The sequence below is a fragment of the Pristiophorus japonicus genome, chromosome 4 (assembly GCF_044704955.1).
Source record: "Pristiophorus japonicus isolate sPriJap1 chromosome 4, sPriJap1.hap1, whole genome shotgun sequence".
NCBI lineage: Eukaryota > Metazoa > Chordata > Chondrichthyes > Pristiophoridae > Pristiophorus > Pristiophorus japonicus.
This window is the reverse complement of record NC_091980.1, coordinates 311,707,948-311,724,245: the sequence shown is the minus strand read 5'-3', so window position 1 is coordinate 311,724,245 and position 16,298 is coordinate 311,707,948. Positions and strand designations below refer to the sequence as shown.

The 16,298-nt window shown below is 49.4% G+C and overlaps 1 protein-coding gene across 1 annotated transcript in view; it reads right to left on the bottom strand.

Annotated features, from left to right (window-relative positions):
- jag2b (jagged canonical Notch ligand 2b) overlaps positions 1–16,298 on the bottom strand; it is a 238,112-nt gene that overhangs the window by 51,435 nt on the left and 170,379 nt on the right. The window contains exons 9-12 of the mRNA XM_070879688.1: positions 11,846–11,959; positions 9,489–9,602; positions 8,287–8,333; positions 6,903–7,079 (exon numbers count right to left, since the gene is read on the bottom strand). Coding sequence (XP_070735789.1) covers positions 6,903–7,079; positions 8,287–8,333; positions 9,489–9,602; positions 11,846–11,959 — 452 coding nt within the window. The remainder of the gene's footprint in view (positions 1–6,902; positions 7,080–8,286; positions 8,334–9,488; positions 9,603–11,845; positions 11,960–16,298) is intronic.

The following is a 16,298-nucleotide window of genomic DNA, read 5'->3' as shown; positions in this document are numbered from 1 at the left end:
AAGTAAGTCAGTGAGAACCGTTAAAATCAGAATGTATTAAATAATAGCACGGGGGAGGAGGAGAGGCGGGCGTTGGATGCAAGAATTCTTCTAATCCCAGCAGAGTGCAGATTGAGTAATTAATTCTCAGCAGCTGTTGAGAGGTGGGTTTTAAAAAAAAAGAGAAAGCTGCTCTGATGAGTGGGATAATCACATGTAAGGTGATTCACCACACCAAGACGACTTGGTACATTTAAGGCACTCAAAGCTTGTCACATCAATAAACTGTTCTTGATTAAACTAATTGGTTTTCTGACCTGAAGATAGGCCAAGTAAATAGAAAAATATCTGGGGTGGCATCACCTGTTGGCAGTAGGTATAGAATGATACAGCACAGGAGGCCATTCGGCCCATCGCGCCTGTGCCGACCCTTTGAAAGAGCGATCATAGAAACATAGAAAATAGGTCCAGGAGTAGGCCATTCGGCCTTCGAGCCTGCACCACCATTCAATAAGATCATGGCTGATTATTCACCTCAGTACCCCTTTCCTGCTTTCTCTCCATACCCCTTGATCCCTTTAGCTGTAAGAACCATATCTAACTCCCTCTTGAATATATCTAACGAACTGGCATCAACAACTTTCTGCGGTAAAGAAGTCCACAGGTTAACAATGCTCTGAGTGAAGAAGTTTCTCCTCATCTCAGTCCTAAATCGCTTACTCCTTATCCTTAGACTGTGTCCCCTGGTTCTGGACTTGCCCCAACATCGGGAACATTCTTCCTGCATCTAACCTGTCCAGTCCCGTCAGAATTTTATATGTTTCTATGAGATCCCCTCTCATTCTTCTAAACTTCAGTGAATACAGGCCCAGTCGATCCAGTCTCTCCTCATATGTCAGTCCTGCCATCCCAGGAATCAGTCTGGTGAACCTTCGCTGACTCCCTCATTAGCAAGAATGTCCTTCCTCAGATTAGGAGACCAAAACTGAACACAATATTCCAGGTGTGGCCTCACCAAGGCTCTGTACAACTGCAATAAGACCTCCCTGATCCTATACTCAAAACCCCTCGCTATGAAGGCCAACATACCATTTGCCTTCTTCACCGCCTGCTGTACCTGCATGCCAACTTTCAATGACTGATGTACCATGATACCCAGGTCTCGTTGCACCTCCCCTTTTCCTAATCTGCTGCCATTCAGATAATATTCTGTCTGTGTTTTGCCAATTAGTCCCACTCGCCCTGCGAATTTTTTCCTCAAGTATTTCTCCACTTTCCCTTTTGAAAGTGAAGATTGAATCTGCTTCCACCGCCCTTGCACGCAGTGCGTTCCAGATCATCTCCCCACTGTTTATTTTTGTAAATGATCTTAAATCTGTGAGCTCTGGTTACTGGCCCTTCTGTCGGTGAAAATAGTACAAGTGGCATTGCCATCAGTAAAGAGAGCTTCCACTGCCCAGTCCCCAATCTGCGGGGCAGCAGAGAGCATGGGGATAAATGTGAGGTTATACACTTTGGTGGTAAAAACAGAGAGACAGACTATTATCTGAATGGTGACAGATTAGGAAAAGGGGAGGTGCAACGAGACCTGGGTGTCATGGTACATCAGTCATTGAAGGTTAGCATGCAGGTACAGCAGGCAGTTAAGAAAGCAAATGGCATGTTGGCCTTCATAGCAAGGGGATTTGAGTACAGGAGCAGGGAGGTGTTACTACAGTTGTACAGGGTCTTGGTGAGGCCACACCTGGAGTATTGTGTACAGTTTTGGTCTCCTAACTTGAGGAAGGACATTCTTGCTATTGAGGGAGTGCAGCGAAGGTTCACCAGACTGATTCCCGGGATGGCGGGACTGACCTATCAAGAAAGACTGGATCAACTGGGCTTGTATTCACTGGAGTTCAGAAGAATGAGAGGGGATCTCATAGAAACGTTTAAAATTCTGACGGGGTTAGACAGGTTAGATGCAGGAAGAATGTTCCCAATGTTGGGCAAGTCCAGAACCAGGGGCACAATCTAAGGGTAAGGGGTAAGCCATTTAGGACCGAGATGAGGAGAAACTTCTTCACCCAGAGAGTGGTGGACCTGTGGAATTCTCTACCACAGAAAGTTGTTGAGGCCAATTCACTAAATATATTCAAAAAGGAGTTAGATGTAGTCCTTGCTACTAGGGGGATCAAGGGGTATGGCGAGAAAGCAGGAATGGGGTACTGAAGTTGCATGTTCAGCCATGAACTCATTGAATGGCGGTGCAGGCTCGAAGGGCCGAATGGCCTACTCCTGCACCTATTTTCTATGTTTCTATGGGGAGGGGAGAAGGGGCAGAGTCTTGAACAGGCGGTTGAAGAACATAAGAATTAGGAGCAGAAGTTCGGCCCCTCGAGCCTGCTCTGCCATTTCATCATCATCATCATAGGCGGTCCCTCGAAGTGAGGATGACTTGCTTCCACGCCAAAAAGGGACGAGTTCACAGGTGTTTCAATGAAGGACCTGATATTCCAGGTCCCAAGCTACATGTTGAAGGGTGGAAGATGCCTGTGCGTGGATTTTTTTTTAACATGTGGTGACCGTTGCACAGCAGCCACCACATGGGCTTGACAGAGCCGCCACACGACCGCCATTCAATAAGATCATGGCTGATCTTCTACCTCAACTCCACTTTCCGACCAGCAGAGAGGGGTGGGTGGAAATGCCAGCTCATCAACCACCCCGCCCCGTATCCCCCCCAATATGCACGATGCTGCAAGCAGAGGCCAGGGCCCGCCTTACAGACACACAGGAAGAATCGACATTTGTCTGCCTTCGAGCATCTTCGCACAGGCCATTTACACACAATGTTGATGGAATCTGAACAGATTAGCTTTTACTCACGCCCAGGCCCATTGTGAAAGGCTCCAAAGTGATCTGCATACTGGCTCCACACCACATTTAAACCATCTTCCTGCAAGTACACCAGCTCCCAAATCAAACAGCCACTGTCCGGCTCCACTTGCTCACCTTGCTCGCACAGTAACGTTATGGTGCACCACCGTGGGCGCAAACAATCACACTGATGCCACTTGGAGCTTCCCAGTCAATGGCAAAGGCTGCAGGTCAGGGGACAGAAGCAAGAGCTCCCAGCTGCTGGATCTTTGCAGGGGTAGACGCAGAACGCAGGTTTCCGCTTGTGGGACAAACCAAAACCAGGAGCCATAAATATATAATGGTCACTAATAAACCCAGTAGGGAATTCAGGAAAAACGTCTGTACCCAGAGAGTGGTGAGAATGTGGAACTCGTTACCACAGGGAGTGGTTGAGGTGAATGGTATAGATGCATTTAACGGGATGTTAGATCAGCACAAGGGAGAAAATAGAACTGATAGGATTAGATGAAGGAGGGCGGGAGGAGACTCGTGCGGAGCATAAAACCATTAGTTGAATGGTCTATTCCTGTGCTGAAGATTCTATGTAATATGCTGTGGTCAGTCATAGAATTTTAACTACAGATAGAGATCATTCGGCCATTAGGTTTGTGCCAGCTCTCGGACAGAGATTTTACCTTCATCCCCCCTTCCCCACACACAAACTTTTCTTTTCCAGATATTTATCCGCCATCCTTTCAAAGTTATTGTGGATTCTGCAACTTGCACCGTTTCTAGTCGGGCATTCTATCCCCCGACAACCCCCCTGCATAATATATTTACCCCCAACTTCTCCCTCTTGCCGATGATCTTAAATTTATCTCCTCTCGTTACAGGCTCACCAACCGGGGAAATAGTTTCCCCCTCCCCTTGCCATGATCTACCTCATCAAAACCGTTTGGCATTTTGAACAGCAAGGCTTCTCCTTTTCACGTCGAGTGAAAAGAGCCTCCCATTTCTCCTCATAATTGAAGCCTCTCATCCCAGGATCACATCCGGCACGCTCTCCTTGGCCTTGGGATCGTCCCTGAACAGTGGGGACTGAACGGGTTACCTTTGACAACTGCGGTAATGCTTTATTGCTCCCAAAAGCAAACCCCTTTCCATTTCACTCAAACAGAAAAACAATTACATTTGCTGAAACACGCAGAGAAACAGCCCCCTAAAGGAAAGATGGAATCTCACACACCAAAGTGACCATTTGTTTATGGTGTTAAAATCCATGAGCAAAAAAAAATTGGACCTGGCTGTTCAAACAATTGAAGATAAATAAATAAGAGCTGACCCTCAGATCTCACATATCAGAGAGCAACATTCATTTCCTCCTCCTCCTCTATACAAGCTTCCCTTCCCCGACTCAATGGCGGATCAGAGGCTGTCACTTTAAGGGAAGGGTGGAATGCATTTCCTGTAATCACCAGACAGGGCACAATGCCAGCTCTCGTCACCGATCGGCTATACCTCTCTTTACAGAAGTTCCCAGCATGCTCGAGCGCGATTTTTAGCCTCCCGGGCTAAACGGATGGCAGGAGACATCAGCTCCAGTTTGCAGTAACCATTATATGTCTCTGCGAGATCCTACACATCCCCTGGGAGGAGAGATGCACCAACATTAGCGTCCTTGACCAGGCCAACATTCCCAGCATCGAAGCAATGACCACACTTGATCAGCTCCGCTGGGCAGGGCCACATTGTCTGCATGCCAGACACGAGACTCCCAAAGCAAGCGCTCTACTCGGAACTCCTTCACGACAAACGAGCCAAAGGTAGGCAGAGGAAACGTTACAAGGGCACCCTCAAAGCCTCCCCGATAAAGTGCAACATCCCCACCGACACCTGGGAGTCCCTGGCCAAAGACCGCCCTAAGTGGAGAAAGTGCATCCGGGAGGGCGCTGAGCACCTCGAGTCTCGTCGCCGAGAGCATGCAGAAATCAAGCGCAGGCAGCGGAAGGAGCGTGCGGCAAACCTGTCCCACCCACCCTTTCCCTCAACCACTGTCTGTCCAACCTGTGACAGAGACTGTGGTTCTCGTATTGGACTGTTCAGCCACCTGAGGACTCATTTTTAAGAGTGGAAGCAAGTCTTCCTCGATTCCGAGGGACTGCCTATGATGAGGAGTCTGATAAGCTCACTGTGATAATCACATACTGTAACAAGGGCTCCTTCTAGGTCTATAGATTGGAAAATAGGGATTTTACACAGAGCTGCACCTGTATTGCGATCGGTGATCGGAGGGAGAGACTTTATAAAATAAACCCCAACAGCTACGAAGAGACAAATGTTCACAAGTTTGACCTGCACCATTTGTAGAATCAAGTCACAGAGTCCAAAATCTCCCCAGTACGCACTACGCTCACTATCCAAGCCCTGCGGAGAACGCAGTGTCTTCAGCTCACTTCAGCAGCAGTACATATGAAGTCTCTCTGGAGACAGGCATCAAATGACTCGATTACAAACTATTCCAGGACCAGCTTTCATGGCAGTGTGAATCAATCGGCATTCTTTAAATGACCAATTATTATCACCACCCTCTTCCCCCGCCTCCAACCCGAAGTGGACGCTCAAGCCGAGGATACAGCTGCTTCGCCCGAGCAGTCATTCCGTTATTCGCCCACGAGTGGCATCACACTTGAGCTACGAACTGAGACGTTATCTGTATTTTTTTCCTCCACAGATGCAGCCTGACTTGCTGAACATTTCCTGTTTTTATATAAACCAAATCATGAAGGGTCTACATTGACTAAATATAGAGAATTTGTTTCCAGTGGCTGAAGGGTGGATAATTAGTGGTTAGGATTCGGAATGGGCTGCCTGATGAGGCGGTGGATGCAGATTCAATCGCGGCTTTCAAAAGGGAACTGGATAAATACTTGAAGGGGAAAATAGTGCAGAGATACGGGGAAACAGCAGGGGTGTGGGACTGACTGAATTGGTCTTCGAAAGAGCTGGCACTGATTCGATGGGCTAACGGCCTCCTTCTGTGCTGTACTATTCTGAGCTTGGCATCAAAGCACTGACCACACTCGATCAGCTCCGCTGGGCAGGCCACACTGTCCGCATGCCAGACACGAGGCTCCCAAAGCAGGAGCTGTATTCGGAACTCCTTCACGGCAAACGAGCCAAAGGTGGGCAGAGGAAACGTTACAGGGACACCCTCAAAGCCTCCCCGATAAAGTGCAACATCTCCATCAACACCTGGGAGTCCCTGGCCAAAGACCGCCCTAAGTGGAGGGCGCTGAGCACCTCGAGTCTCGTCGCCGAGAGCATGTAGAAATCAAGCGCAGGCAGCGGAAGGAGCGCGCGGCAAACCAGTCCCACCCACCATTTCCCTCAATGACTATCTGTCGCACCTGTGACAGGGACTGTGGTTCTCGTATTGGACTGTTCAGCCACCCAAGGGCTCATTTTTAGAGTGGAAGCAATTCTTCCTCGATTCCGAGGAATGGCCTATGATGATTCCAGATACATCCATACACCTGCACTTTCCAACAAAAAGGTGTATGGGGGGGGGGGGGGGTGGAGTGAGAATAGGTATTTATTGGGTAGCACAAAGGACAGGAACCCTGGCTGATTTATTGAACCTCTTGCGTACCCTGGGACACACCGAGGCCAAGTGCAGTGCCCCACCAGTTTTATCCCCACCCACCATACTGAGACCAGCTAACTCAGCACAGAGGTGGGACCTAAAAAATGGGGAGCACGGTACGAGGGCAGACTACGACACGGTGCGGTTCTGCAGGTTCAAAACGATGTGGGGAATTTTAAGCTAACTTGCTGGGCAGGAACTCCACAAGATCGGGTGACTTCAACAGCGAATAATATCGGGCAGGGTGCAAACCCAGCGCTGCTCCCAACCTCAAGTTCCACAAGAGGTGCGTTAGATTAAAACAGACTCTATGGTTTCAGTCTCTGCCCCAACTTAAACTAGAGATACACAGCTTTCCAGACCGCAATTCCTCAGATGCATCTCACACACATGCATGTGGCCCTCTGCCACCCACCCATCACAATCATGTAGAGCTCACCTCGCAGAAGGTTCCCGAATAACCCAGCATGCAGTGACAGTGGAAACCACCCAGCAGGTCTTGGCACTGGCCTCCGTTTGAGCAAGGTTTGCTCGCACATTCATTCATTTCGATTTCGCAATTCCTGCCAACAAGCCCCCGTGGGCAGACGCACTGGTAGCCTTGCACACGGTCGCGCTGAAATGTTAAAAGGCAAAAGGTTACAGCGGCAGCAATAAAAACTCTTCAATACCTCTCGTCCCTTCACCCCACCATTGGCGGCCGTGCCTGCAGCTGCCTGGGGCCTAAACTCTAGAATTCCCTCCCTAAGCCTCTCCGCACCTCTCTCCTCCTTTATGACGCTCCCTAAAACCTAGCTCTTTGACCACACTTTTGGTCACCTGCCCGAATAGCTCATTTGGCTCTTCGTCAACTTTCGTTTGACAGTGCTCTTGTGAAGCACCTTGGGACATTTTACTAAGTTAAAGGAGCTATATAAACGCAAGAAATTGCTTTTGAGGGGCAGGGAAGACTAAAAGAGGCAATGGCACTCGGGAGAGATGTCAGAGGCGTCTCTTCTAATTACTGGCGGTTATTTACGGCCTTCAAAAGAGGCATGGCGGGACGGGAGGAGGGGAGAGGGTGGCGTGCAGACAAGAGGCGCTCTAGGCAAAGAGCTGGAATGCAAGACGCACAGAGTTTGCCAAAGATACAGGCAGACGCAGGCAGAGGGAGAGACCGACAGAGAGCAAGAAAATAAAATCAGAATGCGAGACTAACTAGTACTGGGGAGAGCAAGGGCGCCGGGGATTATTTTGCCCGCTGGGGTTAGACATAGCACGTGTGTGACAAGGAATGAGTTGTGTCTGGAGAATTCTGTATTTGATGTACATGTTGCACCCCTTCCCTTGGGGAAACACCTTTCTCTCAGACACAGGGGATCCCTGGGAGTGTGTCAGTCTTTTTGTCAGAGACTGGAGAACCACTTCACTGAGAATTTCACAACACACAATTACACCTGGAATCAAGACGGGATACTTTTGAAGTTACAGCATCCCTCAGCAAAACTCAAGACTGCTGCATGCATGGGAAACAGACCCTTTTTTGTTTTTGAAAAGGAGGATTTGGGAGGCTATCTAATCTTAAATTACTCATCATAAGATAGCTCCTGTACTAAGTGCAAATACCGAGAGAGAGAGAGAGAGAGAGAGAGAGAGAGGGAGGTCTAATTCAATCAATGGTTAGTAGCAGATATAATTATTCGTATAGATGCTGATGGGGAGACGAATTAAGGTGGGAGGAGGCTCATGTGGAGCATAAACACCGGCACGGACCTGTTGGGCCGAATGAACAGTTTCTGTGCTGTACATTCTATGTAACTATTTAAAACAATTCATTTTCATACCTTGCACGTTGCTCCATTCTGGCACTGTCCATGGCAGTTATCAACATCTGAAGAAGCAACAAGGCCATAATTACACAAGGCGTAACTTAAAAGGACACCACAGGAGAGCCTGTAATCTGATGAACTGGTTCAAGCTTGTCCTTTTCATTCTCCGCTCCCTCCCATATATCAAAAGCGGACAGCAGTACTCTCAACAAAAACACCAGGCCCGCGTACAGACCCAGGGCTACGCGAAACTCGTCTGCAGCTGAATGCCCTCCAGTGAAGGAGGAGCTCGTTTCACTACGGGAGGAGCTGGAGCTTTCCCACTTTTACCGTTCCTTCCCTGCCGCTGTGACCCACAATGTTCCCAATTCAGGCATAGCCGCAGGGCAGCTTTCCTGCTCTCCGTTTACCCCACCTCCTGCTGTCACTGGGGTACATGGGAACACCTGGCAGTCCTTCCGGGACCTCGCCACCCGCTTAGGCACTGCACTGTCCGCGTGCGAAGGCCAGGCGGAGAGCCCAGTGACGTCAGGTGGAATCCGATCAGTGGAGGCTGTCGCACACTATTCCAATCCGTTTCCCACCCACTCCCACCATTCCCACCCGACACCCAGAGACTACCGAGCAGTGATTAGGACAGACTTCCTGACTGATTTCACACCTCCTCCCTAACCCATGTAGCATGCTCAACAGCTACCCGACAGACTCGGACACAGAGCTCCCAAACCCACAACCTCCACCACCTAGAAGGACAAGGGCAGCAGATGCTGGGAAACACCACCACCTCCAAGTTCCCCTCCAAGTCACGCACACCATCCGGGCTTGGACATAAATCATCGCTGGGTCAAAACCATGGAACTGCCTCTCCTTAACATCACAGTGGAAGTAACCTTCACCACACGGGACTGCAGCAGTTCAAGGCGGTGGCTCACCCCCACCTGCTCAAGGGAAATTAGGGACGGGCAATAAATGCCGGCCTTTGCCAGAGACGCCCACATCCTGAGAATTAGGGGTCACGCTGACCCGTACCACCCCCCACTGCACTCAGTTATTCAGTGACCCAGCAGGGCGTGGAAGGGATGGGAGCAAATCTGTGTCAGCTCCAAGCCTCTCAACTTCGCTCTTCGAAAAATGCCAGCCAATTATTAATGCAACACATCAAAACGGTACACATGCATTTTCTTCAAGTACACAAAAATATAAAAGGGAATACTGACGGATGTCACAGTTCTGTCCAGACCATCCCGGGAGGCAGTCACAGTAATATCCACCAATCAAATTTCTGCAAGAGTAAGCATGAACGCAAGGCTCCACCTCACATTCATTAGCATCTGTGAAAGGAGAGAGATGGAGAGAGAGAGAGAGAGAGAGAGAGGGAGCGAAAGAGAGGAGAGAGAAAAAGAGATAGTCAGCAACTGCAGCTTAAACAGCATGCAAGCAGATTAGCTGGAGGAAGACCCAAACCATGTACTCATCAAAAAGAACCTACTCCATCTCGACACGTTATTTAAAATGAACGTGAGCAGAGCTATCACGAGAAGTCGAGGCGAGGCTCAGTCTGCTCCTCTGTCCGTTAAGCTTGCTTGACCACGTGGCGATTTCGCGTCAGTAGCATCCGTGCACTGGTCCGCCCAGATCCATGAGCTCGGAGTGCAGGAGGACGCAAGCTCTGAACCTCCACCGACACCTCGGACCCACGATGGTGGGATCGGAGACCCCAGTGGTGACAGTGCAAAGGCTTTGGAGACGAGCAGCACACACAAGGGGGAGGGGGAGGGCGCGGGGCGGGGGGAAAAATACCTGGGTGTAGGGGATCACAAAACCCCACTGTCTCAGGAACAGGAGCAGGCCAGTCAGCCCCTTGAGCCTGTCCCGCCATTCAATTAGAGCATGGCAGATCTGCAGCTTAACTCCATCGATCCGCTTTTGTTCCATATTCCTCGATACCCTTACCCAACAAAAATCTATCGACCTCAGTCTTGACATTTTCAACTGACCCCCCCAGACTCAACAGCTTTCTGAGGGGAGGCACAGCTCCAGATTTCATAAGAACATCAGAATTAGGAGCAGGAGTAGGCCATTAGCCCCTTGAGCCTGCTCCACCATTCAATAAGACCATGGCTGATCTGATCATGGGCTCAGCTCCACTTCCCTTACCGCTCAAAAATCTGTTATCTCCACCTTAAATATATTCAATGACCCCGCCTCCACAGCTCTCTGGGGAAGAGAATTCCAGATTCACGACCCAGAGAAGAAATTTCTCCTCATCTCACTAAATTTCCACTACCCTTTACTTGGAAAAAGTGCTTCCTGACATCACCCCTAACAGCCTAGTTCCAGCCAAGAGCAGCTATCTCAGCATCAAACCTGGGAACTTCATGGGTCACAGAGTACTTTTAGCAACTTGGTCATCGGGAAATGCTGGGGAAAGAGGGGGGGAATGGTTTCCAACTGGAAAATAACCTTGAAAATCTTCAAACGAAAAATCACCAAACGAGCTGATGAGGCCCAGGCGAGCTAATGGAGTGTCAGTTTTTCCTGCAATGTACAGACGGCAAGACTCGCCAATATCTGTCAGATTCTCGCCCAAAGAAAATACGTGAAATTTACTACAGGGTCAGGTGCCTGCTCGTGGACATTAATACATTCTCGTCTCATAACCATTTTTCCAGTCACCACAGCAGATTATATATATATATATTTTTATCCCCAAAACAGTAATCACCACAATTAAAAACAGGAAACAGAAGTTAGTAAATTTAAGGCTTCAGGAAAGAAATTCAGCACCACCACCAACAGGGCACCAGACTGAAGCAATGCCATGCGCCACCCCTCCTTGTTCCACCACCGACGCCGCCCCCCCGAGAGCTGGCATGATTGTGCAGCATCCTGTGCTCTCGGGAGCAGGAGTAGGCTGTTGAGCCTATTCCACCATTCAATTCATCATAGGCGGTCCCTCGTGTCGAGGATGACTTGCATCCACGCCAAAAAGGGATGAGTTCACAGGTGTTTCAATGAAGGACCTAATATCCCAGGTCCTGAACTACATCGTGAAGGGCGGAAGATGCCTGTGGGTGGATTTTTTTAACGTGGGGTGACCGTTGCACACCAGCCACCACACGGGCTTGACAGAGCTAGGTCTTGGTCCAGTGGCAAGGGTTAACCAGGACGACTGGAGACCTGCTCTGCTGCACGGACCTAGTGCGCACACATATCGCACAGTGTGGGCTGCATTCTGGGCCCCGATCACATCGCTGCTCCTGCGCACGACCTCGCTGCAACTGCCCACGCATGCTCCAATCACCGATCTGGGTTATGGTGACGTCCAAACGAGACGCCCTTCTCAGCCCTTTCCCTCCTGCACCAGCACGCGCTGTACCTTGAAGCGGTACGCTCCTTCGAAAGGAGCAGCCACTCAATTAGATTATGGCTGACCTGCACCTCAACTCCTTTTAACCCGCCTATTAAGAATATTAGCTGTAGCCACAAGCCCTGCTGGCGGGAGACTGTCGACATAACCCATTTATTCAGTCTCGGACCGTTTACGAGCAGAAGCCTGCATGAAGCTGCTTACCCAGCTGGCAGGTTTTCCCAATCCACTGCTGTGGGCAGATGCACTCAAAGCCATTAACACGATCAATACAAGTCCCACCGTGTGCACAAGGACTGGACACGCACTCGTTTATATCTGTAAAGGACAGACAGACAGAGGGCATAAATAATGTACAAACTCAAATAGTTACTGCTCATAGGTTATACACCGTGGGTTCAGCTTACCCCAAATCAGAGATTTACGGTACAGAGGAAGGCCACTTGGCCCATCATGTCTGTGTCGCCCGAAAAAGAAAAAGTTACAGCACTTCAAGTGCACATTCAAGTATTTTTAAAAATATGATGAGGGTTTCTGCCTCTAACACCCTTTCAGGCAGAGAGTTCCAGACCCCCACCACCCTCTGGGTGAAAAGGTTCTCAACTCCCCTCTAATCCTTCGATCAATGACTTTAAATCTATGCCCCCTGGTTGTTGACACCTCTGTTACGGGAAATAGGTCCTTCCTATCGACTCTATCTCGGCCCCTCAATTTTATATACCTCAATTAAGTCTCCCCTCAGCCTCTTTTGTTCCAAAGAAAACAACCCCAGCCTCACCAATACCTCCTCAGAGCTAAAATTCTCCATGCCCTGGCAACGTCCTGGTAAATCACCTCTGTACTCTCTCTAGTGCAATCACATTGTTGAATCTTGGAATATAGCTGAACAATCCCCCGCCCCTCACCCCCCCACACACCCACGATACATATAGCTCATCAACAAACTGAAGGGAAATGATCGCTTGGAGGGAGTAAGCATGCGACATTTCGGGAAATCAGGGACAATGACGCACGTCGGCCCTGAATTTAAGGATCAGATAACGCGCTTCACCACATCTTGAGTTTATTACACAGTCACCCGCATGCAAGTCTCAGTTGTGGCGCTCGGCTCAATCGGATGACTGGGGATTGAGCACGCTCTGTCTAACAGTCCAATGTAGTTCGTAGGAAGCACTGCATCGTCAACCTCGGTGAGATATTAAACCAAGGCCTTGTTTCTCCCCCTCCCTAGCTCCATGGTATTAATCGAAGAGGAACAGCAAGAGTCCTCTCAGTATCGAGGCCAGCATTCCTCCTTTAGCCAACACTACTGGAAACAAGTTGATCCTACATTTTTGGGATCTTGCTGTGTGCAAATGGGCTACCATTTTTGCCTTATTAAACAGTCCGCTGTATTTCAAAGTGGTCAATTGCAGGTAAAGTGCTTTGGGACATTTGAGGAACCCGATAAAGTACTATATAATGTTTTTGTTTGTTCATTTGCAGGATATGGGCATCGCTGGCAAGGCCGGCATTTATTGCCCATCCCTAATCGCCCTCGAGGTGGTGGTGGTGAGCCGCCTTGAACCACTGCAGCCCATTTGGTGAAGGTGCTCCCACAATGCTGTTAGGGAGGGAGTTCCAGGATTGTGACAGCAACCATGAAGGAACAGCAGTTGGGACGATGTGTGACTTGGAGGTGGCTGTGGTGTTTTCCTCATCATTTCTTTGTAGAATTACAATTCTGTGATGCGTAACATAGAAACAGAGAAATTAGGTGCAGGAGTAGGCCATTCGGCCCTTCGAGCCTGCACCTTCAATAAGATCATGGCTGATCATTCCCTCAGTACCCCTTTCCTGCTTCCTCTCCATACCCCTTGATCCCTTTGGCCACAAGGGCCATATCTAACTCCCTTTTGAATATATCTAACAAACTGGCCTCAACAACTTTCTGTGGTAGAGAATTCCACAGGTTAACCACTCTGAGTGAAGAAGTTTCTCCTCATCTCGGTCCTAAATGGTTTACCCCTTATTCTTAGACTGTGACCCCTGGTTCTGGAACTCCCCAGCAACGGGAACATTCTTCCTGGCTTTAACCTGTCCAATCCCATCAGAATTATATATGTTTTATGAGATCACCTCTCATCCTTCTAAACTCCAATGTATAAAGAACCAGTTGATTCAGTCGCTCCTCATACATCAGTCCTGCCATTCCTGGAATCAGTCTGGTGAACCTTCGCTGTACTCCTTCAATAGGCAAGAACGTCCTTCCTCAGATTAGGAGACCAAAACTGAACACAATATTCCAGGTGTGGCTTCACCAAGGCTCTGTACAACTGCAGTAAGATCTCTCTGCTTCTATACTCAAATCTTCACCGTCTGCTGTACCTGCATGCCAAACTTCAATGACTGATGTACTATGACACCCAGGTCTCGTTGCACCTCCCCTTTTCCTAATCTGTCACCATTCAGATATTATTCTGTCTTCCTGTTTTTGCTCCCAAAGTGGATAACCTCACATTTATCCACATTATACTGCATCTGCCATACATTTGCCCACTCACCTAACCTGGCCAAGTCACGTAGGTCATTATACCATAGAAGGAAGATCAGGGCCTACTCATTATCCAAGTTTTGCCCCTACCTTGTCTCACCACCTTGGGTTGCCTTGAACCACGCAACAACCGTGGCCAAACGTCAGAGGGGTCCGTCAACCTGATTGGGAGACACCTTCCTTCTCAGTCCATCACTGGGCACCTTGGCCAATGTCACCGGAGACGCCACCCAGAACTGGGTGCCCATGTAATGGATGCCAAGGCTTCCACAGAAAACTTCCTCACTGGGCAGGAAAGGCCTTGTAACATGTGCAACTCCCGACAGGACGCAATGAGGAGAATTCGGCCAGTGTTGTCACAATAAAAAGCCTCCAAAAGGCAACTTATAACAAAACAAGATATAGCACATGATTTTCTGCAGCTTCTTTTTTTTTTTACTCTCCAAGGGCTCGCTCCAGCTGTCATTAACCAAAATCGGCATACCGTCACTGGGAGATGGCAAAGAAAAGGCAAGCACTGTCCTGTAGGGTGAAAGGACAGGCAACACATACCGGTCACCTGATTGACAGGGACCACAGTGCAAGGGAGGTGAAGTGTCAGTAGTCAATCATTAACCTCAGGGCTCTAGGATGCCATTTTTAAGCCAAGGTACCAGCCAAAGAGGCAAGATGACGCTCAAACCTCTGCTTTAGCTTATTTAATAAGTTACGTGGAAATGCACGATAGCATCCTGGATTGACTCCTCCGTCATCCTCTGCCCCTCCCCACCCCTGGTCTCCATTTGCCATTTCTCATGCTGGAATGAGGAGTGGAGAACCAAACATGTGCCCACCATCCAGAGATACTGTCCATTGACTCTGGCATCGTACCACCCTGACCACAGGCTATTCTTTCAGAAAATGCACCTCTTCAATTCTACATTCAGCGCAAGGAAGCAGAGTGTACGAAGTGAAAATATTGTGTTCAGCCTCGCTCCCTCGGAGTAACCCAACTCCCCGATATCCAGTAGAGCTGCCCAACTCTCTGCTGCCGTCCAATGCGTGTTGTCTGGAGTAGGTGACCCCTTGGTGCTGTCCAATGCGTGTTCTCTGGAGTAGGTGACCCCTTGGTGCTGTCCAATGCGCGTTCTCTGGAGCAGGAGACCCCTTGGTGCTGTCCAATGCGTGTTCTCTGGAGTAGGTGACTCCTTGGTGCTGTCCAATGCGTGTTCTCTGGAGTAGGTGACCCCTTGGTGCTGTCCAATGAGTGTTCTCTGGAGTAGGTGACTCCTTGGTGCTGTCCAATGCGTGTTCTCTGGAGTAGGTGACTCCTTGGTGCTGTCCAATGCGTGTTCTCTGGAGTAGGTGACTCCTTGGTGCTGTCCAATGAGTGTTCTCTGGAGTAGGTGACTCCTTGGAGCTGTCCAATGCGTGTTCTCTGGAGTAGGTGACTCCTTGGTGCTGTCCAATGAGTGTTCTCTGGAGTAGGTGACTCCTTGGTGCTGTCCAATGAGTGTTCTCTGGAGTAGGTGACTCCTTGGTACTGTCCAATGCGTGTTCTCTGGAGTAGGTGACTCCTTGGTGCTGTCCAATGAGTGTTCTCTGGAGTAGGTGACTCCTTGGAGCTGTCCAATGCGTGTTCTCTGGAGCAGGAGACCCCTTGGTGCTGTCCAATGAGTGTTCTCTGGAGTAGGAGACCCCTTGGTGCTGTCCAATGAGTGTTCTCTGGAGTAGGTGACCCCCTTGGTGCTGTCCAATGAGTGTTCTCTGGAGTAGGTGACCCCCTTGGAGCTGTCCAATGAGTGTTCTCTGGAGTAGGTGACTCCTTGGTGCTGTCCAATGAGTGTTCTCTGGAGTAGGTGACCCCCTTGGAGCTGTCCAATGAGTGTTCTCTGGAGTAGGTGACTCCTTGGTGCTGTCCAATGAGTGTTCTCTGGAGTAGGTGACCCCCTTGGAGCTATCCAATGAGTGTTCTCTGGAGTAGGTGACTCCTTGGTGCTGTCCAATGCGTGTTCTCTGGAGTAGGTGACTCCTTGGTGCTGTCCAATGAGTGTTCTCTGGAGTAGGTGACTCCTTGGTGCTGTCCAATGCATGTTCTCTGGAGTAGGTGACTCCTTGGTGCTGTCCAATGAGTGTTCTCTGGAG